Below are 26,937 nucleotides of genomic sequence, written 5' to 3'. Positions count from 1 at the left end.
ATGGACGTTAATCCCATGTTATGATGTAGAGAAGAGATAGAAGCAGGTGACAGATGAGACCACACCGGAATCCGGCCTTGAGTAGGTCTGTTCCCTGCCACAGAACGGCAAAACGCGTCACCGCTCATTTTCGTGCGGTAATTTTCACCGTTCTAATCCTGATTGACATGCGTTTGAATGTGGGGCAGACTTTTGTGATTACACAAGGGCAGGTGAGCAAAATACAACACACAGGTGCCCGGCGAAGCCCACAATTAGCCTTGAACAAGGTTGTTAGACCCAGCGGGAGACGACGGGTCGGCACGTCATTTCGAATCTCCTTGTGGTCACTCCGCACGCAGCACAGGTAACACGGACTGACGTGTGTAGGTAAGAGCTCCATTCGGACGGCAGGGAACATAAAGGTCACTGCAAGGCTTTGTGCAGAGGTTGAATAGGCCTTGACTCAGACGCGTGTCTCCAGAGATGAAGCGGCACCACGTTGTCACATCACATCTCATCCGGCGCAGTGATACACTAATGTCGGGGGACAGGCTAAATGCAGAGCAGGATAATCTCCGCTGTAAGAATAGTGATCGCCAGCAGCTGTACTTCGGATGCGAGGGTTTGTGTGTAACGTCCTGTCACATCGTTTTTTTTCGCCATAAGCCTTTGCCGGTAATAATGATTACGTGTTCAGTCATACGGAACTTGGAAGTGGAAATGTTTGTATGAGAGGCAACGACCGGCGGTTTTCTACGATTGTATTAGGATAATAAAACCACGAAATGTGTGAGAGAGGAATATAGACAAATTTGAGGTGCAAACATCACTTCAATTGAAAAACCAACGAACGTATATGGGTAGAAGATACAAAGTTATAATGGACTGTGGGTAGTTTGACCTGCTTTACACACCTCCGTTTCCTGAGTCCTGAGTAGAACTTATCATCAACTTCGATTACTCGATGAATTTGAAACCGTTTATGAAACAATAACAAAACAAAAAAAGTCATAAAGTTTTTGAGAAACATACACTCTTTCTCGGCAAAATGGAAGGTCAAAGTTGCAATCGCACACAATCACAACCTCGTCCTGAAGGTATTTAACGAATCTACAATGGTGAATGGACGCAAAATGATCAAGTTGAACGACTTCGCAAGCTTCCCCCCACTAAATTCAGAGAGAAGTGAGAGCACTAGCACCGATTCTTCATTTCGTAAAAGTGTTAAAGTAGATCTTAATCATAGCGAATTCTTTCCTTAATAGCGGAAACCTTGATATTACATTTGTACTTCGTAGATTCAAGCGATTGTAATGCACATACCGACAGATAATCATCGAAAGTGCCGGATATATTTTGAGGGTTTGTTATCAAATACATTGTACAGTATCAAGTTTACGTCGCTAAAAATACAAAAAGTTCTCAACTTCAATATGGAGTTTCTTGAAGGGGAAGTGATGTTCAGTGACAGAAAAAGCTCGTTATCTCAGGGCTAGGACAGATGTGCGGGCGGGAGATGATAATGAGCTTCAAACATGCACGGCGCACACACGCCGGAAAGGTTACGTGTCTGGAAGAATTACGATCTTCGACATGACGAGTGCGCTGTGCTGTCTTCTAACGAGGGCTGCTGAGGGTTTGATGAAGATGAAAAAACAAGCAGAGTATAGCTTCATGTTTACATGTTTGTGGGCTTGAAAAGTGCAACCTTGAATTACGACTCGATTCATTTTGCCTTTAGAAGAAATGGGCTTGTGCACCTCAACGACATCAGTTGGAATCTGGTTAGCGATGACGTCATGGGCCATCAACGGTGATCCGTTAGTGCGACCTGACATGAGAAATTACAGTGCTAGACGCTATATACAAGAAAAGAACAGATGTGGAAGAAGACAAATTACTTAATTACAGCGTCGCCATTGTCAGAATTACCTTGAAAACGGGAGTCTGCATAATTGAATACCAGCTTCGATAATAGCTTTTACCAAAAGATGGGGCAAAAGTTTATCGGAAATAGAAGGTCGTGAGAGTACACAGGAGGTTGGCTGGGGTTTGTACTTCACGTTTGAACGAAAAACAAAACGTACCAAACATCTAACTAAAGCTTAAAGACAGTATCTGGTTCTGGACGGACCAGTTTCCCTGGAAGTAGGTGAAGGTAATCACCGGAGGCGTATGTGTGTTGCACATTGTCATCAACGATACATTCACGATGTACATATATGACAATGTTAATCTATGGCGGATCGGCGTATTTTCGCGATGTCCAGTTCAAACCAAACCAAACCAAGTGTACAGAACTCCCATTCTTAAGTTAAGAAATATATTGTTGAAATTGCAAGTGTCGATCACAAAGAGCATTTAGAAGGCTGAATCCTTAACAATCCAAGAACACCTTAAGCTAGTATGACAGTTCATCTGAGTTTGTAAACCTCTTTGAATTGGAGAACAGTATTCTCATTACATAAACACCTTAAACTGTACCGGCACAGTGATGTGCAAGACAGGAAAGGTGCACCTTCCACAATCCAGTCAATGTCAGATCACGGTGCACCTAGCTGAAAGTGCAGCTCATAATACCCGATCTTTCCAAACATTTTTAAAGTCATTAATTTCTGCTTGTCACAGAGAGGAAATTCATCATCGTGAGATGTCCTTCACTGCCTGACGCCCCGAGGTAATCACCCTGAGGTCTGAGGAAGCATTGTTCCTTCAAGGTTAAGGCAACTAATGAGTACAGTAGCCAAGGCTGGGGCTTTCGGCCGGATACAATTAACGAAACCTAGCTCAACATATACAGGAATCTTAGTGAGAAACAATCTATTATATCAACCACTTACTTCTAGTTATGAGTTACATTAAATTTTGTTTTACTGGAGCCATTGTAAATATAAGTACCGTTTCACGTGTTTAGCTCCTATTTTATTCATTCTTATTGATGTTGCCTCTTAACATGTTACTGCTACATTTATTTCCTCCTACCTCTACAAAGGCGTTGGAATCTCTCAAGTTCATGATCTATACATATAAGATATGGCACAGTGAGCACACAATCAACCACCATCTACACAATAACATGTTGGTGCTTACACAGTAAACAAAGTTAGGGAGCTATAAAGAAGTTAGTTTACCCTAAAGATAGGGTAGGGTCCTGTAGCCCTCAATATTATGGTAAACCTGCACCTATTGAAAATGGAATTATGTATCTAACAAAAGCATACACCTGCCTTGTTGTAAGTATATTATTCAAACAATAAAAGTCCAATTAATGGTACCCTAACATAACTGAAATATGGCAAATAAAAATACAGAGGAAACAAAAGTCCAGTGTCCAGTTCTGCCTTGGCTGTAACCTCATTATTTTAATTTTCTCCATTTTTATTCAGCAATACATCACGAAGATTAAGATTTCCTGATAAAGTCCATCATCGAACCATTATCTTGTCCCGACAGAAATATCCCCACCACAAAAAAGTGATAATACTCTTTATCACCGGCATCTTAATAGCACCGGTGCATTATGGCTTGGGGCGGTCAATATCGCGCGGCTGGCCGCCTGATGGACCGTGCAGCCGGATTTAATGAACTGGTGCCCACAAGGAAATAGTGGACACTAATTCAGATGCGAGCCCACACCAAAAAGCCAGGAACGCATCAGAGATAAAACCGTGTCCAGTTACGCCACCATCAAGTTCACAAGGCGAGACCATCAAGCTATTTTGGCGCTGAAGTTGAAGGATAGGTAGATGTGGAAAAGCTATTACCTGGAAGAAGTACCCAATAGATCTGAAAATGCAAACCGTAATTGGAATGGTACCTACAGACTTGGCACAACACAGGGGTGAGGTAATCTGTGCTCTAAAAGCGAACTTTTTGTGCATTTGCATTGAGCTAAGCTGTGGCCAGGTCGATCACTGAATGGTTACCAGCTAGAGATCTGTTGTGGAAGCTATTGCGCTCATGTTTGAAGCAAATCGTTTGTCTATCTTAAATGCATAGGAAATGGATAATCTACAAGCAGTAGTAAACATAAAGCATTAGATAATCTGGAAACAGATTATCTAATGTTACAAACATTTTGTAGTACTTTAAAAGTTGGTAATGAGGAAAATACTTTTCATTCATTCTTAAAAAAAACGTGTTATACAATGCAGATATTACATCTGAATTTTCAGCTGTATTAAAAATGGTTCTGTATAGTTGGGGTTCCAATCACCAAGGGTGGTCAACACCATAAAATCTATGATATGATATAATCAGGTCGGAGTTCCAGAGGGCACATTATTGATTTCAATATAGAAGATCCTGCCACATTGAATTCAAAAGGAATCATTACAACACTAGTATCAAATTGCTGTGGTTATTATATCTGAAATGAGAGTCTGGGCCGTTGATTATCATACTGCACAGTGCATTGATTCTGTGATTATTACATTGGTCGCAGCAGAGGTTAATTGTAAACATCCCCTCTCTCACCTATGTCAACCATCCATCCAGGGGTCCCCGCAACATTTATTCAGCGCATATTGTGATCATTACGAGTCTCAGCCAGGAATCTTAAACTTTCGCACGATATAAACCAAGTTGGTAACTTGTGTGAGAAATGGCCTGTGAGATGCAATTGGGCACCGCACAATAAACCAATCCCTTCCAATGTGGACCAATGAGGCGCGTCCCCTAACTAGATTTTGCTAGCCCGTATTGACCAAAGTAATACTGCAGAAAAATCGTCTTTTGCCGCGCAACACCAATCACTGTCAGGGCAATGCACGGCTCTATCCATTACCCCCACACCTGACACACGGGGACGTTTGCATAAACGCCATTAAAAAAAGTTACTGGACAATGCATGATTCGGCACACCCTCGACATAAACCCACTGATGAAAAAATAAGTCATAAATGCGGCGCCCTGCTGGACGTCTGTCTGGTTGATGCTCATCTGGCGGTCCGAGTGACCCCCAACGTGATGAAACTCCCATCCTGATATTAACGGCCTTCTTGATATATTTCCGAGTGCTGACCCGCTATCCAACAGCAAACATCATTCGTCAGGGAACGCAACAAAGTGCTCTTACCTTCTGACAGCGAGGGTTGGCCGAGCCTCCTGGTCACTCACTCCGATTCGTACTTTCCCTTGCCTGTATATTCACTTACCTGGTCTTTGTCTTTACCTCTGTTTTTGTTTGCGGCACAGTTTTTCTGAGCAGCCATTTGCTAAATCCTAATCTAAATGCAACAAAACCCAGTGTCTCCTGCCATGATATACTTGTAGCAGTGTAATATATCTGAAGGTGGGGACTTGGTACTGAATATTGCAAGGGTGACATTACAAAAGATGACATTTATGGTCTATAAAACACCCAAGTTTGGTAAATAAAACATAGTCGTGTCACAGAACATCCTGCTATGCCCCCTCTGGGCCTGCTTTAGCCAGGAAAAAACCTTGTAACACTTATTATAAGCACGCACACAAAGCCCACAAAGTGACAACAGTTACATTACATGTATAGGAACAAGGACACCACGCCACAGAACATTATGGACCATAACACCAACAATACAGAACATGAAATGTTTATGACTAAAGCGATCACTCTGCATTCTCCATGTGTATTTTGTAAAATAATATGGGCAGACTGTGTAGGTATGAAAGGAGACGGATGTATACAGTATATACTGTTATAGCATGTATGAAGGTGACATCACAGGTGTATATGTTTGTGAGTATATGTTTGTGTGTTCAGTATGTCTGTTTGTATTGTACTTCTTCATCCTTCCTAATTTTTTTCCACTTAATTCAGCATCAATCCAGTAAAAGACCAGAAAGAAGACCTAGAGACTCCTTATACTAGACTGGAGCATTTTTCTGTACACTAGGCTGAAAACCACTTCTTTTGTTACTACCATCGTAGTCTAAGACAAACCTTTAAGCAATGGTTTTGCTTTGGTCTAGTTGTAACAAAACAGAAAATAAAGAGAATGAAATAGGCCCTTCCTTAATCAAAGCATTCATCATTGACTTACACACTGTGTATTTGATGAAATCACAAATCTGTCTCAAATTACTGCACGAACTTCTTTGCAGTCTTTTCTCTCTCACTTGTTCTTCTCTGTAGCTGAATATATGGCAGGAATGATCCCCTTCATCATGCATTAAGAATGAACATATGTAAGGTTTTCCAGCAATATCTTCTGCCTGAATCCCTGCATGTCACTACCCAGCTCCCATATTGATTGGGTGAGTCCTATCTTGTGTACCCTGTACTTTTTGCAGCCCTCTTGCTGAAATATTCAGCGCCTGGGGGCAACCCACCATCTGCATATTGATTTGGACACATGAGGGTACCGGTATGGTCTATGAGCTGTCAGTGGAAATCCTTGATAGAGAAGGAATGGCGCATATTGAAATAGCTGGAAGGCCTACGTTCATGCCTCATTGTGCTTATTTTATTGAAAGTTTACTCAGGTTTGAAGAGAGGTAGGGAAAGTTGTGGTTTTACTGTGTTGCTGACTAAGCCCTGTGAATGACACATGGGGATTCAGTACCTGATATTATCTGACTATTGATTAAGACATTAATCATGCTACTCATTTATGTGATCTTTAATGTTGTTTTTAACTGTGTTTTGTGAAGGAAATGTGTCAGTATTGTCTCCTAGAGACAAGGTGTTGATGTTTATTCAAAATCAAGTTGAATGAACTCCGGGAAGCCATGAAGTCTGCGATGTGCAGACAGTGGCTTTCTAACGGTTATTAAGTAGCGAATCCACCGCTGCGACAGTTTCTATCAGACTCAACTCTCAAAGGTACCATCTATCTACCCGCACATTTGCATCTTTTACCTTGGGGTCCAATTTCTTGTAGCTGGGATCTTCCTCGTCCACTTCAAAGTACAGCTCCGCCGCGGTGATTGACAGCGTTCCCTTGGCAACCACCGCTGGAGCTATCAGGCTGCAGGGAGTGCTGAAGGCCACGGGACCTTTCGGACGGGGAAAATGTCGGAGAGTACGCCATTAGTGCTGATTTATCGCAGCTGGCCGCTAATGGTGGGAGTAAAAGTCAATGAAAAATTGGCGGTGGAAACTCCACAAAGGGAGGGGGGCAGAAGTTAGATGAATGGGATTACTGACGTTCTTTCAAAGTACAGAAAGGGCACGGAAGTTTGTGAAATATAGACACACGGCGCTATCAGAAATAAGCAGGATAAAGCCATAGGCTACAGGGATGAAAGAGAAATATGGGAGTGCAGTGCCATGATTGCACAGCTAGTCCCACTGCAGCTGTGGCATAAATCAAACAGTCGCAACTTTGATTTTCTTTGCTGCAGGCGAGGGGAAATGTATGTGGGACTGGCATTATTGCCTTTCCCCTCTCAGCAAGGCTCTCGAAAATTGGCAGGTTTGAAAAGTGGCCGTCACACCGAGAATGCCTGCACACACAAGATAAAATAGGCTGGGATCAACGAGCAAAAGGAAATTACCATGTAAAACACAGGTTTCAGGTTCTTCCTGAAAGCCTTCTCTTCAAATGGGCAGGAACGGAGACAGGAAGATTGCTGACAAAAACACCAGGAAAGGAATGGGCAATTTTCTTTTCTCCCCAAGGCAAACATTTCATCAGTGCGAGATAGACCTATACATTTCAAAAACATTTCCTGGATAGGTTTCCGCCTAAATCAGGGAGAGCGAGCCTTTGTGTGCCGACAGAATACAGGGAAAATTGATGCAGTAATTTCCAGTTGTCTCAAGGCCTCTAAGCCATCCTGCTGTCATCAAGGCTTTCTTGGAGTTTTTCAGTTTTCAGTTTTGATAACCCGGGACATGTATATGGAATACCCCTGCTATAGCCTCCCACTTTGGGAAGTTGGCGGTGGATAGCGTTGGAATGCTAACATAGTCGGCAGAGGGGGAAAGAGGAGAAGACTTGAATCTTGTATGAATATCTCGAACATGTTTATTGCATTTCAATCAATGAAATGATGTCTTTCCAATTTTAGAGAGAGAGATGGAATTGCGGAGGACTGGCCATGGTGACTATAACGACCTTACTGACATTCGCTCGGCTGGTATAATGTGCCCCCCATTTTCTTCAGCCAGCATCAATAAGCATCATCTTCATAATAAAGAGTGGGATCGATGGCAGAGAGGTTTCTAATCTATCTGGTCGACAATGCCGCCTGATACAATACCCCTCCCTGACTTCCAGCACTGTCCGCATTAATTACCACGCTAGTTTCTCAAGGGCGCCCTTTCCGCAGATGAAATCCAGCCTGTCTGCAAACATAAAGCCTGGTCTGATGAACTATATGGCACTCTGACCATTCGGCATTGAGATCTGCTACAGGGGCGAGGGTTCTGATTTCTGAATATGGCAGAGGGAGAGACAGCAGAAGCTAAGGTGGAACATCCTGACTTGTCGTGTCAGGAATGAAATGAAAGTGCAAACGTGCGCGGAATGAGGAGCAAAGAAAAGCAGCGACAGCAACATACTCTACTCGCAGAAATCAATGAGAACAGAATGTCACTTAAAATATGAATGAAGCCATTTCTTGTGTCCCCTGTAAAAATTAATGGCTGCTATGGTCTTTGACAATTTCCCCGACATGCCACTATAATACATCTTTCATAGCACTTTTGAATGGGAACGATTCCGACTTTCGCCTCTGATGAGGACCTGCAACCTGCTGATTCAGCATTTTCTTCTCTAATCAGTGGAATAGGAAAAAAGTACATTGAATAATTTACCGTAATGCCAAGCGAAGATGTTGGATGAAGACTAACTGCCTCTCAGATTGGGCCGGGAGGGGAGGAAATCAGGGCATTAAATTTTGATGTCGGGAAGTTTCCTGAATGGAGCCCATTTATCAATGTTGGTGAAACTTTTAGCCAATCAATCTGGTTCCCACATAGTTCTGGGGACGTCTGTAACATTCTACACGGGGAACGGACAGCATACTGTATTTCTCCCATTGCGTATGCATCTCCTATAAAGTATGAGCCACCGATTTGAGGCCAACCACAGACTTGAGCAAGGGAGTTACCATTCAAGAGGAAAACCCTTCTACATACACACACACACAGATTTTGAAGCTTGCTTGCTAGTGCATATGGAATTGGAGGAAATACGGTATGGTGTTTCAATCTCCTACAACTAGTTCCATGATTAGGAGAGACATGCTTCTGGGCAACCTCTGCAGGGGCTTGAGTGGCAGTTCCCAGGTCCTAAATCTAAGGCACTGTAGGAAGACCAAGTCACTAGTTCCTACATCTACGCTACTGTAGGAAGATGCGGTTGCCATGGTAACCTACCGGCTAGCTCGTCCAGCTCCTTCTCCTCCAGCAGCAGCTCCTCAGGGTCCAGGATCTCGTAGTCACGACCCTTCATGGCAGCTACCTCCTTATGGAACGCCTGTCTGGCCTGGCTCACCGCATCTTCTGGTGCTCCTACATGTACACACAGCACAGCGGTCAATACTTACACACAACACTGTTCAACATTTCTGTTTATATCATTGTTACTTGACAACAATGTGATCTTTTCGTAGACTACTGTAGATTATCGAATGCAGATGATCAAAGGTCTGAATTGTGTTCATCTTTTCCCAATAAGAAGTAACTTAGGCAGCCATGATTCTATTTGGACTACAAAAACGCATATTTTTACTGAATTACATGTAGCAAAGTAGTTTTAATGTCTTGAAAATGACAAAAGAATTTTGTAAAAAAAGATTTCAATTCACACAAGAGCAATAGAATTGTGCCTGATGTCTGACCATGTTCCAGGGCTGCCTTTAAGGTAGCCTCAGGGTGCGTGGTGCCGTGAGGGTTCCGCACCAGTCTGCGCCGACGCCTCAGGTCATCCTCCCAGTAGTCCAACTTCCAGAACTGTCGTGGCCTGACAGAAAAACACATCCTTCAGTAATGTACCTTCTCTAAAAATATCTAAAATGGAGTTCTTCCTGCTAAAATACATTGTGCCTTCTCGACAATCATCTGAAATGGTACGACTTACACTAAAATTCTATTCAAGTAGGAACGTGAAGAACATTACCTTTTAGCACTCAGCAATGCAGCAACAATTTTGGATTTTTAAATCAGACACCTACTAGTACTAACCTTTTGATCCCAATACAATGTCATGACTGGTAATACATTAAATTTGACTGTTCATAACTTCAGATGTTCAGTACTGTAACAATAATCTCGTCCATCTCTTTGACTGTCTTCTTTCATTTGTTGCAGCTACCATGCATATGAAAAGAATACTACAATACTTCCACCCCAACCCTACAGTGCAGCAGGTGTGTTGAGCTTACTGTTCTTGTTTAGGACAGCCCCAGGCGCCGTGCTTGCTGGTGAGGATGTTCATGATCTTCTGTCGGAGCTGCGTTGCGGTGACCTGGTCCCGCCGCCGTGCTGCCGAGATCAGCTGGTCACACATCTTCTCCTCCTCCTGACGCTCCAGAGCATGCTGGGCACAGATCGACTGAGAGAGAGGGAAGGAAGGGGGGAGAAATGAACGACTGAATGAATGACAGCAAGACTGAAAGAACAAGTATATGACTGACTGACTGAATGGATGGATGAATATGCCACAAAGCAGTAACTCAAGCAACTAGCGTATGTGATTTTGGAAACGGTCAGACGTTTCAGGTAGCATCCACTACCTTTCGTCAGTAACACTGGTGATCTCAAGAGCAACAGGTTTATAACCATTAATTACTAATTGATATGCAAATAAAGGAAAGACAAATTATCGGGATGTCTCAAACCTTCATGGACATATTAATGGATAAATGTTTTATGAAATGAATATATCTTATGTACAATGTATGTAGTAAATGTTGATATCTGGCCTATATGGGAAATGACAGACTTCTTGTTTTGAGGTAACTTATCCACAAACGGGTAGCTTGTGTCTGGTTACCTACATTTATGTTGAGGAAGATATACTCTCAGCCTGGTTCATTGCTTAGTCGTAGCAAAAATTCTTGTGGAAGGAAGGAAGTCATTTGTGGATTTTCACAATCATTATTACGTGGGATAACCTAGTTGCTGTGGTTTAAAGTAAGACAGGACGAGTTGCTATTTTTACCTCAAATTCAGCATGTTTCTGTACATCCTCCACCCTCTGTCTGTTGAGGATGAACTCAGCTTCATTCGCTACCCGGACCAGGTGGTCTTTCATGGCGTGGGACAGTAACCTGGAGAGGTGGGAGGGGGGCACAGAAGTGACAACAACTGTCATGGATACACCAGAAATGACACACTTAATCATAATACAGACAATCTGTGGTAATAATAGAGGAGTCTAATAATTTTTGCAAGATGTATCCTGTTGGTTTATATTGAAGGGATCTGAAACTATATCTTAATGCCCCCAAGGGTTGTATACATCTTGCTTCTCTTCTTAATTAAAGTCCCCCCTGATTTATTGCAACTTTTATTAGAGTATAAGTCCTGTGTGGTTTAGGAGTCTAATCTGTAGGCTGCTTGATCAAGATTGAAAAACGAAAGGTGTGGATATGGCAGACATCTCTCAAGTCTGCTTGAGAGATAAGACTTGACTGTGTTAGGAAAACTGCACAAAAATTACTGGACATTCTTCTAATATTTCCCATCAAATAGTTCTTGGAAAAAATTTTGTGAAACCTTCAAAGGCACCTACATTTGCAGTCACTTTTATCACGTCATATGGGTATACTAAGTATTCTACATGTTGTTTTATTCCTAATGCTTGAGTTGAAGTCATTTATTGCTTGCCAATGACAATATCTAACAGTACATGTACTGTATTGCCAAATTGTTTACCAGCAATGTTACATTAAGGTTTGCATCAGGAAAAGCATTTTGTAGAAATGTCGATCTACTCTTTATCTGATCTAAATTGGTGTCCTTGATTAGCTAAAATCCTCACATACCGATGAGTACAAATAAAGAGCATGACCTGGAGCAGTCCCGTCTCACTCGTGTGAAAGAATGTAATCGAGCAATCCATGAAAGGTACCAGTGGGGCAGCTAATTTTATTTGTGCTCATAATTGGATTTGTTTACAAAGAATAGCGGGAATGATGACCATGTTTTTACGAAAGACCAAAGGTACAACTTCAACAAGGCTTCATCGGGTCAGTTTTCACCGTTCAAAACCCATTTTCACCCTTCAAAACTCAATTTTCACCCTTCAAAACTCAAATTTTCACCCTTCAAAACCCAATTTTCACCCTTCAAAACTCAATTTTTCATCGTTCAAAACTTAATTTTTCACCCTTCAAAACTCAAATTTTCACCCTTCAAAACCCCATTTTCTCCCTTCAAAACTCAATTTTTCATCGTTCAAAACTTAATTTTTCACCCTTCAAAACTTACTTTTCACCGTTCAAAACCCAATTTTCACCCTTCAAAACTTAATTTTTCATCGTTCAAAATTGAATTTTTCACCCTTCAAAACTCAATTTTTCACCCTTCAAAACCCAATTTTCATCGTTCAAAACTTTTTTCACCCTTCAAAACTCAAATTTTCATCGTTCATCGACTCGTCCCCAGGATACTATGGTTGGCTCTTCCCAGTATGCTTTGCGCGGAGCGCGGTCTCTTTCCCAGGGCAGTCAAGTACAAACACGAATACGCTGTTATTCGCTGCAGTCCCGCCGTGCCCAGAACGTAATTTTATATTATACCGGACGCTGTGGAAGGAAAACATTTCCAACACGGTTCCAACCGCACCAAGGCACGATTTTCAACCGGCTGTTTTTGTAAGTTAGAATGGGGAGGGGGGCCGGGGGTCTAAGTACTTAGACTACGTTTCTAAGTACTTAGACTAAGTTAGAGTAGTTTTTTCGTGTTTATAAATTATGTTGTGGACAGAGTCCGACGGACTGTTGTTGGTTTGTTGTAACCCCAAAACGTACTGCTCCATTGGTTTTGGAACTACTTGTATTTGTTTTGAGTGGCGGACAGACGTATATTTTCCGACATAAATTCCCAACTATTTTCCACTGACACAGTTTCTCCAAATTGTTACATAACTGTTTGGCCCTGGGGAACTTTCGGTGGAGAGGCAGGCCCATTCACAGTTTGACCACAACAATTCAGACGAAAAAACCTAAAAGTAGAAACACTCCCCTCCACATTCTAATTATGCGCAAGGCAAAACATGTCATATCATATTCATAACAATGCAACAGACAGCATATAGGATGATACATTTGGGGAAGGTAGGATACCGGTAGTTCACAACAATTTGAGAAGTGAGAAAGAGCAGGGTGGAAATGAATAAGAAAAGCCAAGGAAACGTGAGACAATCTGTGCACATTAATGAATGAATTACAATGAGCTCTATGCATAAGCAACAAAATGTGGGCTACGAAAAGTGTAAAAAGTTTGGGTCAGCAGAAGCTGCAACTTTAGAATGCAATGGGTAAGATTAGCTAGTGATCGCGCCAAACAGTTATGTAACAATTTGGAGAAACTGTGTCAGTGGAAAATAGTTGGGAATTTATGTCGGAAAATATACGTCTGTCCGCCACTCAAAACAAATACAAGTAGTTCCAAAACCAATGGAGCAGTACGTTTTGGGGTTACAACAAACCAACAACAGTCCGTCGGACTCTGTCCACAACATAATTTATAAACACGAAAAACTACTCTAACTTAGTCTAAGTACTTAGAAACGTAGTCTAAGTACTTAGAAACGCCCCCGGCCCTCCTCCCCATTCTAACTTACAAAAACAGCCGGTTGAAAATCGTGCCTTGGTGCGGTTGGAACCGTGTTGGAAATGTTTTCCTTCCACAGCGTCCGGTATAATATAAAATTACGTTCTGGGCACGGCGGGACTGCAGCGAATAACAGCGTATTCGTGTTTTTGACTGCCCTGGGAAAGAGACCGCGCTCCGCGCAAAGCATACTGGGAAGAGCCAACCATAGTATCCTGGGGACGAGTCGATGAACGATGAAAATTTGAGTTTTGAAGGGTGAAAAAAAGTTTTGAACGATGAAAATTTGAGTTTTGAACGATGAAAATTTGAGTTTTGAAGGGTGAAAATTTGAGTTTTGAAGGGTGAAAAAAAAGTTTTTAACGATGAAAATTGGGTTTTGAATGGTGAAAAATTGAGTTTTGAAGGGTGAAAATTTAAATTTTGAACGATGAAAAATTAAGTTTTGAAGGGTGAAAATTGGGTTTTGAACGGTGAAAAGTAAGTTTTGAAGGGTGAAAATTTGAGTTTTGAAGGGTGAAAATTGGGTTTTGAAGGGTGAAAATTGGGTTTTGAAGGGTGAAAATGGGTTTTGAACGATGAAAACTGACCCGATGAAGCCTTGTTGAAGTTGTACCTTTGGTCTTTCGTATGTTTTGAGATAAGCTGCCTCAATTTTCTTGTACAATGTAGTAGAAGGGGTGGTAGATCTACACAGAACTGCTGTGGAGTACCAAAATACAGCTACATAAAATTCCTACCTTGCCATTTACATACATTGAAAATTTCTACACCAACTTATCTAAAAATACATTGGACAGTTGTTAACACTTTTGTTACAAGACAAGTCGGAAGACAGAAGAGCTTTCTCTCCATATGTGAAGAAAACAGCAAGTTTCTGTGGCTTCCTGCTGTGTGCAGGTGTTGGAGACTAAGACACAAACTTACAGAACATTCTTCCTTAATAACACTTGTCAGCCTGGAGGGACCCCGAGGAACTATTGTCTGGAAACACCCTTAAGTGACATTTCCAAACTCCTTTGTTGGACCCGAGAGAAACAATTAGAGAAACCATTCCTTTGATGAGGTGGTTTTGATAGTGCCGGCTGGTGGTTTTGGATTTAAATTCATCATTGCCAACTTTCAATCATAATTAGTGAAGAATATATTGAACAATGGTGAATACCTTTAAAAGCTGGAGCACCTGTCGAAAAAGTCATTAGAATTTTTGCAGACTGACATGATTTTGTTCCAGTACCTGAGCAATGATGAAAGTCATTTTTGAAAGTCTTTTAAAAGTCTTTGTGCCATTGCATTTTTCTGCCTGGATATTATAATTGCTTTAGGACCTTTTGCTGCCTATTAAAGATACTATGACCTTTATACACAGTACTAGTATATGTCATGAAACTGTTTGTTAAATGACGTTAAAGGCACTAGTGAGGTACCATGATGATACCTCTCTGGAGGAAGTCAGTAAGTGTTTTTCAGAAAAGCTGGTAAATTTTGTATTGGATTGAGAAACATTTCAAGTCATAAGGCATGAAGTAGAGCATCTCTTTTGTAATAAACACTGTTTGATGTTTTCAGTGGATATTGTGCACTGAGCATTAATGATGTAGCCTCAATCACAACGTCCAGTTACATGTCCCACAAACTCAACATTTGGTCAAAGAAATTAAGATAGGACTAAAATCAAGTGACAAGTGTACTTTTCTGAACGGGTTATTACCTAATCGGTAAGACAGAGAACCTGAACTCTTCATCATTTGCAGGCTCTTCTGATCAGATTAATGGCACAGAAAATGTTCTGGTTTGCACATGACTGTTGCAGTGGAAAACTCCTAAAGGTTGAGGTTTATGGGATCTGACAATGGTGGGGGGTACTCGGTACAAGTCAGATGTCATTTCTTCCATCTTGCACAACATCAAAGTGACTCGCTGAATGTTGGATGTCACAGTGAAACCAGTAGATTCGTCGTTACGATGAATTTTTTCAAAGTCTGCACAGTTTGGCGTGTCCTCGTGTTTCAAAGTAATGGTTTTACGATTTTCAATTTTTTGCGATATTGTCACGGCTTTCGACACAAGTTTACAACATAAAATGCCGCCAACATGACTCTCATGCTAATTGCGTATCACAGTGACCAGCGTGACCCGCAGAAGGGAAGGGCCAGGCTGTTTTGGCAGTCCTTTTGTGCCGCGAGTGGGAAAATCCACTGAAGGGGACAAATTAAGACTTTTGGAGAGAGCCGACGGAGGAACGCCTGCATTTTCGGAGTCGGCTCATCTTTGAGCCTCTCAGCAGGGAAGTGGGCATAAATCAGCGGCTGTGACACAGGTGAGGGTCCTCGGGGCATGACTGCCCCGCGGATGGTCCCCTACTAAGTGTTTGCCATATCGATCTTTATTGGACGACAATTACCGTCCAATTATCTGTTATTAGATACCCTTTGAAGAGCCCCGCATCAGACGCGCGGCGGGATGTGGCACAGTTCCGTAACCTGTGATTAAGTGTAGTCTGACAGGGGCTCCCAGCCAAACAAACTTCCAAAAAGAACAGCAGAGCTACATACACTCCTGCCAGGTGCGACTCGACACGATATTGAATGTAAAGCCGATTTGCGGCGACAGGAAAGTGGGGGCACCTGTATGAGTCTGAACTTCTGCAGGACATTTTCCTTCACTACAGACACTTACAGTGTGACATGTAGGAACACCCGTGTAGTAATTACCTCCAACACTAATGATTCTGACAACACGGAGTGGAGTGGAACATTTCGACACCAACAACATGATCACTATGAACACTATCGCAGAGTGGAACTCACTGTCACCAAGTACAGTAGGGGCATTGTCAATAGATAGCTTTAAACAATGTCTAGAGCTAGAAGTTCAAGGGTTAGGTGTAACAAGTCGATCGGTGTAATATAGCCAGCTGCCGCCGCGCCGCGTGCCTGCGAAGCTGGTGTGTTACGCCGAAAGGCGGTTATACCGGCTATACAGATACAGATACAGATCAGCTACACATTACAACACTACATGACATAATGTTGAGTCCACACAACACGTTCATTTTTGAAGATCTACTTCATCAGTTGTTCCCTCTGGCATTCAGATGTACAGCTAATGCTGGAAACTTTGATTCTGTCACTAGTCTATGATGAATGTTACAGTTGATTCAGCCCTATTGAAATTTATAAGCCACCTGCTCATCCTGGCAACTCCCATTGTTCCACAGTTCTACAGTTCCCTTTGCTTGTAACACAGGAACAAAGATGCGCCTGTCTCTGGTGCAATATTTACTACTTTTCTTCATATATGGAATGAGATAATTGATGTCCGAGTGTGCAGTAGATAAAGACAACAATGAAAAAGTTGCCAATCCATCATTTCTCCTTTTCTTACATAAGTAGACCATAAAGCTCGTAACATGTGACCTTCCTTGTGTAAAGGTTTTAAGTTATAGCCGGGACACCAGACTTGTTAGCTTTAGTCCACTCCCCAACTGTTGCTCACTGCTAACAAAGCCAAGGACACTATAGAGTCCTTGACAAAGCTAACAAGGTTGGCATCCAGGCTATCAAAGTATCTGTAACCAGGACACAATAAAAAGATATTATAATGACTTCAGATTCATCATCTGCTAAAACTCTTGTAACATTCATGATCAAAGACTGAAGTTCTTGTCTCCTTACTGTTGAATAAAAAGTTCTCCAGTTTGTAATTTTGCATATCAACCGTTCAGAATCATGTCAAAACATAATGAAGGAATCTTCAAGTATCATGTTTGCAACAAACTTTGTGTCAATCAGAGAATATAAAAAAATCGTAACAATTTTCTTTGAAAGACCCAGGGTCAAAATCATTACTTCCACCTTTCCACCTGGCCCTGATATTTGCAGACAAAAGTGATTTTGGAAATCTTGATAATGATGTAATGATTCAATTACAAAAAACAGCAGGTGAGCTGGCCAAAATTACCAGTAGCAATTTCTTTTCTCAGTCTGTGCCATATGCAACATTGTAACAACTTTGCACAAAAGGCAACTAATTACAAGACTGAGAGGTCAAAGTCATTACAGGTATTCGCACCTGGCCTGTTGTCAAAGTGACACTTTCCAAATACGTTTTTATCTGCAACATATCTGTTTTATATCAATAATAACAACCACATTGTATACCTTGTGTCAAGATAGGTATATACATTGATGGTTTATTGGAAAGACAGCAAGCAAAGACTAGCCATTGTTAACTGTTTCTCTGTTCAGTGTATCATTCTCAATCCCTTGTTCAAATTCACCACTCTGATGCTTTGAGTATAATCAAAAATGGCAACATTTACTGTGTGTCACTCAAGTCTCACATGGTTGCTAAGCCTGCGAACACTTCCCATTCAAAACTTACATGTACATGTATCATCTTGCTGCAGTCTTGAGGCAAATCATCTTTAAGAAACTTTGTTGTCAGCACAGCATTCAATTTGACCTTGCGTCTGTTGTCCAAACTTCCATTTTTTCCAGAATACATGTAATTTCAGCACTGTTTTTCAGCTGAATGGTGGCCGGCTAACAGTTGTCCTTCACCAACAGATAATCATTACATGCAACGGACATTTTGCAGACATAACCAGACGCAAAGTTATGCGAGATCCAGAACAAAAGTAATTATGCCATTGTTTCTTTGTAACCTAATAGTCATTTGCGGATTATTATCAAGTAATAAAGAGGATTAGTAAGATAAAGGCCTGGTGCCATCTTTAGTTCCGAGGCAGTCACACAGATAATGGTGTTGCCTTTGACTACGGCCACCTGCCTTTCAACCTAATTTATCTGGCGTCAATGTGTGCAATGAAATCCGTTTGATGGGTTGTCATATTTCAGCAGCTTATAAACTTGTCAGGGCAATCATTAGGACGTATCATCGTTAAGTTGTACGGAAGCGACAAAACGAAAACGGGGCCACGTGCGAGCGAGATTCTTCCTCGAGAGTCATGTCAGTGATATTTCACACCTCTGGTAACCTAAGGAAGCACCAGATTTGCTGCTATTTTGTCGAGGAACGCTTGAACAAAAGGGAAACATGCAGGTACAACCACTGATATAATCTGGGATCTTCACAGGGTGAAGGCTTCAAAGAGGTGCCGCCAACTGCCTGAAGGGGGGATGAGTCTGCCGCCAAGACACGGACAATAGGGCTCCAGTTACCCGCATGTTTAATGAATTTAGACAAGACACAAAGACGACATATAGACTTGGTATGATCGACCTTAACATGAACACATCCATGGTCATACTATCAACTGGTGTTGGCATTTGGCATTGAAAATGTTGTACTCTTCTCTGTCAATAAGTTGAGACAATTACAAAATACTATGATGGAATGAATAGCCTGAGAACAATGTGCCGTGACCTGTGCAAGATGGGAGTATCCAGGTGTAAGATGACTTAAAGCTGTGTCAGGCTTTTAATGACCTGTAAATGAGAAAGCTGGCCTTTTCAAACGATAAGCATGTTGCACAGACAGAGTATTATCATACAGAAAGATAATGGACAAGTGTGCATCTCTAATGAGCAATGAAGCTTAAGAATTTCTCTCAACAAAGTACCTGAACACAGAGTGCAAAACAGTGGAAATAAGGTTATACATAACTGTTACAATGTACAATGTAGGTGGCACAATATCCTAGTAAGGTTTGTGATCCAAAACAAAATTACAATATCAACAGGCATCAAATACTTTGTTGTATGATTGTGTAGTTACTGAGTCAATATTTGACTATCATCCCTTAAGGTGAAGAATATCTGTTTCACTTGACACAAAGAGGCTGTAAGAGAGCAGTTTTCCTACATAAGAACCATTTTGTAATGTCAGGGGATCAAACAAATGTTTTAGAGGGATACAAACCAGACAAAGGTAATAGACTGTAGTGGTGGAACAAACTTTACCAATCCCTATTAAAGGACAAGTGAAATGTGTAATCTCTGGGATTAGCCAAAACTACTGCCGCAGACACACAAACACAAAAAAGGATGGGTGAATGGCCTAAAAAACCAACCAACAGGAACCAAACAACTGGCAAAACAGGCCTTAAGAGATCCCTTATCTGTTCAACTGTCCTTCAGATAATGTAGTGTGACATCAGATGGGAGTAGACAGAGTTGATTGGTTACAACAACTTTTGAAATTAACTGCCATCTCAGTTTAAGATCAGTCTCAATTCATCACAGAGGCTGGCAGTGTCTAGTGCAGTTCCATTATCAGTGAGAGGCCTGACAGTGACGGTGTGTGTGCGAAGGTTGACTTTTACCTTGGGTTAACATTGACCAAGTATTGGTTAGAATATTAATGTCTTTGAAAACAGAATCAGACTTTGGATGATAAAGTTAGAGAGGTGTAACAACAGCTTTACAAATTAGCTATATCATGTGCTATCATTAACACTATGAGTATTATGTGTCCTTATAATTATGCATTGACCCTTTGAAATCCACGTTCTGATAGGTTTGTTCAGATTAAAAATACATTGTACATAATTATCTCTTAAACATAACCAAGCCAGTGACATTTAACATTTCTATAATATCAATCAAATAGAATATTTTATCAAAAGAAATACCAGAGTATATTAGATACAATGTAAGTTGACATATCTTTTTTGGATTTTGTTTGCAAGCTGCAGTCATGGAATCATGGGGTCATCCAAAGGACAAGTATAGATAATTACTGATCATAAAATCTGTCCTTTGGCAAAAGGGGATAATTGTCCAGTCATAAATGTGACACATCGGTCTCGTTCTGGCTGTTTTATGACGTCCCATCGAAGGTCAGGTATGGATCAGATTTCAATACTGAGAAACGACCGTCGTTAATCATAATTGCAGCTTGCAGTAAACTCATCTCGGCAACCTTTCCAAAACTTAGTTGCATTTTTCTAAGAGTTCTCAAGGCAAACGTATGTGAGACAACTTCAGGAAAACACGCTGTAAATTTTGAGGTAACCTAGCCCAAGAGAGCTCAAGCGGACCAATTTTATGACTTATTAAGTGAGTTAAGTAAGCATTTGATGTTCATCAGGTATTCTGTGCCTGCGGGTTAAGCCTGATGGGTACAATATAAGTCCCAAGTAATAGAGAAATACATGCACATCTCAAGTATGGTCATTTACAGTAAGTGTCTTAAGACTTTAAGTAGGTGACGTACCTTCCCTCGTTGATGAGCTCAATGAATGCCAGCCCCGCATGCTTCTGGATAGAGTTCTGCCACTCCTGGAACATACAGCAAGACAGGATTGTAACTCAACAGCATTGTGTACGAACTATGCATTCAGGAAAGACAACAGCTACAGTGTAACATACATGTAACATCACCCACACTTGTGTTTTTCTCAATGTGCATTTCTTCCAATCTGAATTCAGATAAACTGTTTCAAAGGAAATGTTCGAACACAGTTGAGAACTTTTGTAGGTATACCAAATATCAACATGGCAATCTGCAGAGATGGCAGACTTCACCCCTACAGCTTTGCTCAAAGATGTATTTCAAGTAATGTGACCTGTCTATTTCTTTTAGTTCTATTGCATTGCATGCCTAAGGTGATCACACTTCTTTTTCTATCATTGCAGTAAATTAGAAATGTTGTACATGCAGAATAGTTAGTTATCCTATTAATTTGGTAATCCCGCATACATGCAGATATTAGAGAAAATACGGTACATTCTTTCTCCCAAGGAATATTCCAAATTGGTACTGTGGTTCTCATATATCACCAACAATCTCCTCCCATCAGGGCAAATTCACATTCCTGTCTGCTCCTGAACAGGAGACCACAGAAATCCTGGCCTGGGGCAAGGCTTTACTTTGGCTGCTTATCAGAATTTCAAGGGGAAGTTGCAGACCACTTTTCTATTTCCTACTACTGGAGGCCACTGCTGTAATTCTGAGAACATTTAGCACTGGGAGAAAGTCTGGCTGCTATTGGACACGTCAGCAATAACAATGTGAAAATCATTTCAACACATGAATGTCGAGAAGTCTATAGCATCAGGCTACAAAACTGTTCCAAAGATGCCTACCTAGCAATAGTTAGTTACAGTAGTAAACTTACCAAACAGAGTGAGAAATTCTAAGTACCCCATAAACTGGCAATTCGTATGCAGTGTATTTGCATCCTTACAATGTCTTGCATGAATGTCCATAGTGTTAGGCTACAAAACTGTTCAAAAGATGCCTACCTAGCAATAGTTTAGTTGCAGTAGGAAACCTACCAACCAGAGTGAGAAATTGTAAGTACCACATAAACTGGAGAATATTAAGTTATGCAGTGTATTTGCATCCTTGCATAACAGTGTACATGTAGGTCTGCATATCGCTTACACGTATTAAAAAGCTAATGTGGACCGACAATATCTGTCAATATTTGCACCATCTGACAATCAGGAATTCCTCCGACCATATGTACTCCCCCTACAATCATTATGGAATAGTCCTCTTAGGCCCAATGTAACACGACATTTGTGTGGCCAGGACTTTACAGACGCAGACAATACAAGGTGGTTTCATCATTATCAGACAGGCAGTTTACTTGGACAGAAAGTCGATGACTATTCCATTCTGTTTGCACAGTGTTTTCCACATTCCAGAAAGGTGTGTGGTCCAGTTGTTACGCTGGGGATTCTCACTCACTGTCCCAACGCTAGTCGCCAACGCGCCGATGATTTCCTTCTTTCATCATGGAGCGACCGCTGGATTACGACACCCTCCAAAACAAACTTGAACGGAGTTTGGAAAACTTTCGGCAGAGTCGGGGGCTCGCGCTCCCGTGTCACAAATATTTAGACGTTTGATTATGTTCGCGACAGATACAAATGATCCAGAGGTTGGGGGTTATCAGAAAGTGAAAGCTTATCCTCATTATTGTTTGCCCTTGATGTTGATCTCGGCATTGGGTGACACGGGAGGAGGGGATTATGGCAAATCTCAGAGGAAATACCTGAAACACTTGCTACTCTATTTAACAGGTTTGCCTGAGATGCAGGCACAAGTGTGCAAGTCTGCCAGGGAAGTATTACTTACGCGTGGGAACTATAAATTCTGCATGGAAAGGGACATGCATGATATACCCTTAAGAGGTAGGAGACCTTCATTTTTTGGATAGAGTCTGGAAAGTGATTGATAGACTTCTTGACTTGACCTTGACAAAGATGGCAGACACAGACATAGATCCTACTCAACATGCAATAATTAAGACATACTGCAGGTAATAAAGTAGCAGCAATAATGCTATTGACCTGGAAAAGCATTCTTTATAAATCATTATCTAGCTTAGTCAGTATGTATGCTAACAAACGAGGAGGATACTTTACATATTTTTGCATACATTGTGAAAAATTTGCACCCTGTGAGGTACAAATCTCTTGTATCGACCACAAATAATGATCGTAACCTCTATGGTAAATTCTGAGCTTAATATAGAGGCCATAGATTGGCAGCGCAGGCCAATATTCATTTCCCAACAATGCCTGATGGCAGGAACTCTTTATTGAACATGACAGTCTCTTACAACCCCGACGCCAGTGTCAACCCAAACTCCAGTATACATTCGTCTTTCACCACGCTCCCTCCCCACTTAGCTCCACCGCTTATTTAAGTTGGCAGGAATAACGGAGTCAAAACCCAGCAGAAACCAGCAGGGAATGAGTGACGACTTCATGAAAGAAGACTTTCTCCTTACCCACAACCACGCCTAAATAAAAACTACTTCTCGTTCAAGAAACGGTGCTATGGGGATATTCAATTTTTTCCTCTTCATACATACATACAGCAGCAGTTTCACATTTCTAAGTGTCTGGGTTGCGAGTTTTGAGGTCTGGATGCCTTTGTCTCGCCATGTCCATTGCCACAGGGAATAAATACCTCTGCGGTCAATGCCATAACGTCCCCCAGAAAGCTGGACCATGCTGGTACTGGATGGAAGGGGTTTAACCTTTAATTCAGGATCCCAGTCAGAAGTGTTTATTTTGTCTTTAAACCTAATCCCGCTCTAGTCCCAACTGTTTAAGATAGCCCCCAGGAAGATATTTATTCTACCTCTGGTGGATTGTGGCATCTGTCAGTGCCAGGTGAAGAGTGGGAGAGAGCTGTTCCCTCGTGATCAACACTTCTGCCTCCCAACCAGAAGGTGCCAAGTTATGCCACCAAGACAGAGGGGACAGAAAAAATGTCCTGGTTGTGTCCTAACACTTACAGGTCCATCTCTACACAACTTAAACACTGTGATTTAGATTTAAGGCGGGATTACGGTCATGTCACATCAAGTCATAACTTAGAGCTTAAGTGATTTCCCTTATTGTAAATAGTGGGCTTAGCAGTTTACATTCCTTGATGCAAACAACACTAGGATTAGCTGCTATTAACGTCTGCAGAGCTGTCAATCACAGCCCTATATTGCCCTGAGTTAGTTGGTGCTGTGTTGGTGTTCCACAATATGGTATCAGGTGGACATGATCTTCAATTTCAAACCACAGATGCAACTAGGGATGCCAAAAGCAAGCAATTTGGGCAAACTGTTTTTAGGAGCTTAACTGTTGTGACATAGAACAAATATCTAACTGTAACAGACCAACTGCAACTTATCTGAGTTTGTTTTTGCATGTTTTCTTGTCTTTATTATTCTAAACATTTATCAGGTTTATTTTATGACCCCCCAATAAAGTTTTTCAAATATTTAATATGTTTTCACCATCAAATTCTACCATCTATCAAGTCATCCAAAATTCCATCAAAGAAAATAATGACACAGCTTTTTAGGGACTGTAAATAGGAACTCTTCTCCCCGTTGAGAACATTTGAAACAAACATTAAGTATAACACATCACTGCCATAGTTGTGATGAAACATGTCTTATGAGCAGCTGATACCAACAAGTGATCTTCTTGATCACTGGAGCAAGAAATTGGTTTCTTATCTTAAAGACTTCCCCACAGACAAGGGAAAACTTGTTTTAATTTGTTAGAAACAAAACAAATGCAGACCTTCAAGTTAGCCTGCTGGGAGTTTGTAATACAGTTAATTGAAGGTGCTTGATAAGATCACAACAGAAGCATTTACTTGACAATGATTTACAAACTTCCGAATGAAGGTTCTTCTAACAAATTGTCTCAGCCTCTCACCAACAAAGTGATACACTTGAACTACAGATGACTCAAAGATATGGTATGTCCCAACATTCAGTTTCTCACATGCCCATTGGTTGAGTCTAATTCATCCTGACAAACTTTTATTTACAGTGCAACTCTGGAGACAGACATGTACTGTGTGGTCTTGTTTTGCCCTGTAAAGAGCAGAGTACACTTCCTATGCCTTTCCACACATTCTTGCTGCAGGTAAACTGGAAAGGCTGGGGATGAGTATACTGTATGCTTAAGGCAGTGTTGGTGACATAGTAGGTTTAATTAGACTGATACATGAAGTTTATATGGAGCACATGGTGGGACAATTTTGGCTCTATTTTACCCTGAGGAACTTAACGGCAAATTACTTATCGTGCATGATACTGTTGTGGAAATTAAGCTTAGAATACCACAGCTTAGTCAGAAGCCTTCTTTTATTTCAACTGACAGATTGGCAGTGTAAAGCCTCAGTATTGTCTGATGTCCTGCCATGTGTTGATCTACCAATAAGTTTAAATCAATAATGTGTTGACAAGGTTTCTATGAAGAAAATAACTCATTTACCACCACATTAAAGGGATATGGTGTATCCCTTTACCTTTACTCAACATGTATAGAACACAATTGTTTTCAAGAATGTCATGCCTTCTAATGATACAGAATATCACATTTATTGCCGCATTTATTTGTTTGCTGTTTGCTGTATACTATTGCCATAGAAATGGCTGCTACGGAAATGAATGACAATTGACTACAGCTGGTTCACAAGGTAAAGTCATTCAAATCAAACAGGACAGTTTCCAAGACAACAGCCCCTACGTAGTGAGTAGTGACAACATCCTCTGTAAACAAACACAGATATCGCTCACACTTCCCTGTCAGGCAAAATCTGAGCGCTCCATTTTCAATTTCTGTACTTCCAAGGGGAGCGCGTAGACACCCTGGAGCGACAAACAATAGTACAGACTTGGACTGGTGTGCCATACCCCGAGCACCTTTATACCTCTCTGGAGCCACCGGTCCAAACAACCATATATGATTACCAGACACCTATCAGATAGCTTTGCTATGTCAACTTATTGAGAGAACAATGACGGTGTTTTAAAAACAGTACATCCACCTGTTGTACCAGGGGACACTTAGGGATACAACATTATGTCAGAAAATCTTCATCTGATATACAATGTAACATGCTTACATGTACAAGTAAGTAGTTTTAGTCCAAAAGCCATAGAATAATCTGTTTGCTGACATACAATCATATATATCAGGCTTTATGTTTGGCATAAAATTTGTTATTTTGATTAGAAAGGTGTCTTTTTTTTATAGTCTATTTTCAGCATCTATGACAAAAAAATTGATATTACATGCTTAAGGTTCCATAAGGCCACACCGTCTTACATGTAATTTTATGGATGACATCCGTGCACGCATTGATTTTCGTCTGAAAAGATCACGCCCACCGAGGCTCTGGCCTGGCTTATGCTTGGGTAGTCCATGGTAGTTAGCGACAATACGGAGCCGGGCACACAGGATACTCCACGACTCAAGCTCCACGACTCAAGAACTCAGTACATACGTACAGTGCCGATTCATGAATTCCACAAAAAGCCAGCATGTGCCGGCTTGTCGTATACGTCGCTAAGTACTGCCCAAATTCACAATACCAGCTTTGTATTACTGTGGTTTAGTAGCATTTTTATTTTTGGTCAGAATTTTTTTTAATTCACCCGCGCGCACTAGTTTGGGGGTCTTCAGAGGATGTCATCCATAAAATTAAGTCGGTGTGGCCTAACTTGGAATCTTAAGTTGAAATCCAATTGTTGGTACTACATGTGTATTACTAGGCCAAGGCCTAGGTCTCTCCTATAGTGTTTTCATGGCTGTCTATCACAAAAAACAGCCTCCTCCAACACATGTGTACATTCTTATCTTTATTGCATCCCAAACCAAAACAACTGTTACACCTTGAGGTCTGACAGACATTTTGCTGCGATTCACGACTCCTTTGAAACGTTAACTTTATGGATTTGTGCAGAGAAACAGGACAACTCTCTAGTTTACAAGCCTCCCTGCAGGGTAACAGGTGCC

At 41.2% G+C, this 26,937-nt stretch overlaps 1 protein-coding gene across 1 annotated transcript in view; it reads right to left on the bottom strand.

Moving 5' to 3' along the window:
- Nucleotides 1-26,937, bottom strand: part of LOC109467929 (neurobeachin-like) — a 144,644-nt gene that overhangs the window by 56,585 nt on the left and 61,122 nt on the right. The window contains 6 exon segments of the mRNA XM_019766085.1: nt 6,827-6,963; nt 9,293-9,427; nt 9,757-9,896; nt 10,264-10,469; nt 11,079-11,187; nt 20,879-20,943. Of these exon segments, the coding sequence (XP_019621644.1) occupies nt 6,827-6,963; nt 9,293-9,427; nt 9,757-9,896; nt 10,264-10,469; nt 11,079-11,187; nt 20,879-20,943 (792 nt within the window).

The sequence above is a fragment of the Branchiostoma belcheri genome, unplaced genomic scaffold (assembly GCF_001625305.1).
Source record: "Branchiostoma belcheri isolate BF01 breed outbred unplaced genomic scaffold, Haploidv18h27 scaffold19, whole genome shotgun sequence".
NCBI classification, from domain to species: Eukaryota; Metazoa; Chordata; class Leptocardii; order Amphioxiformes; family Branchiostomatidae; genus Branchiostoma; species Branchiostoma belcheri.
Note: the sequence above shows the minus strand (reverse complement) of the source record. Positions and strands in the feature narration are given on the sequence as shown.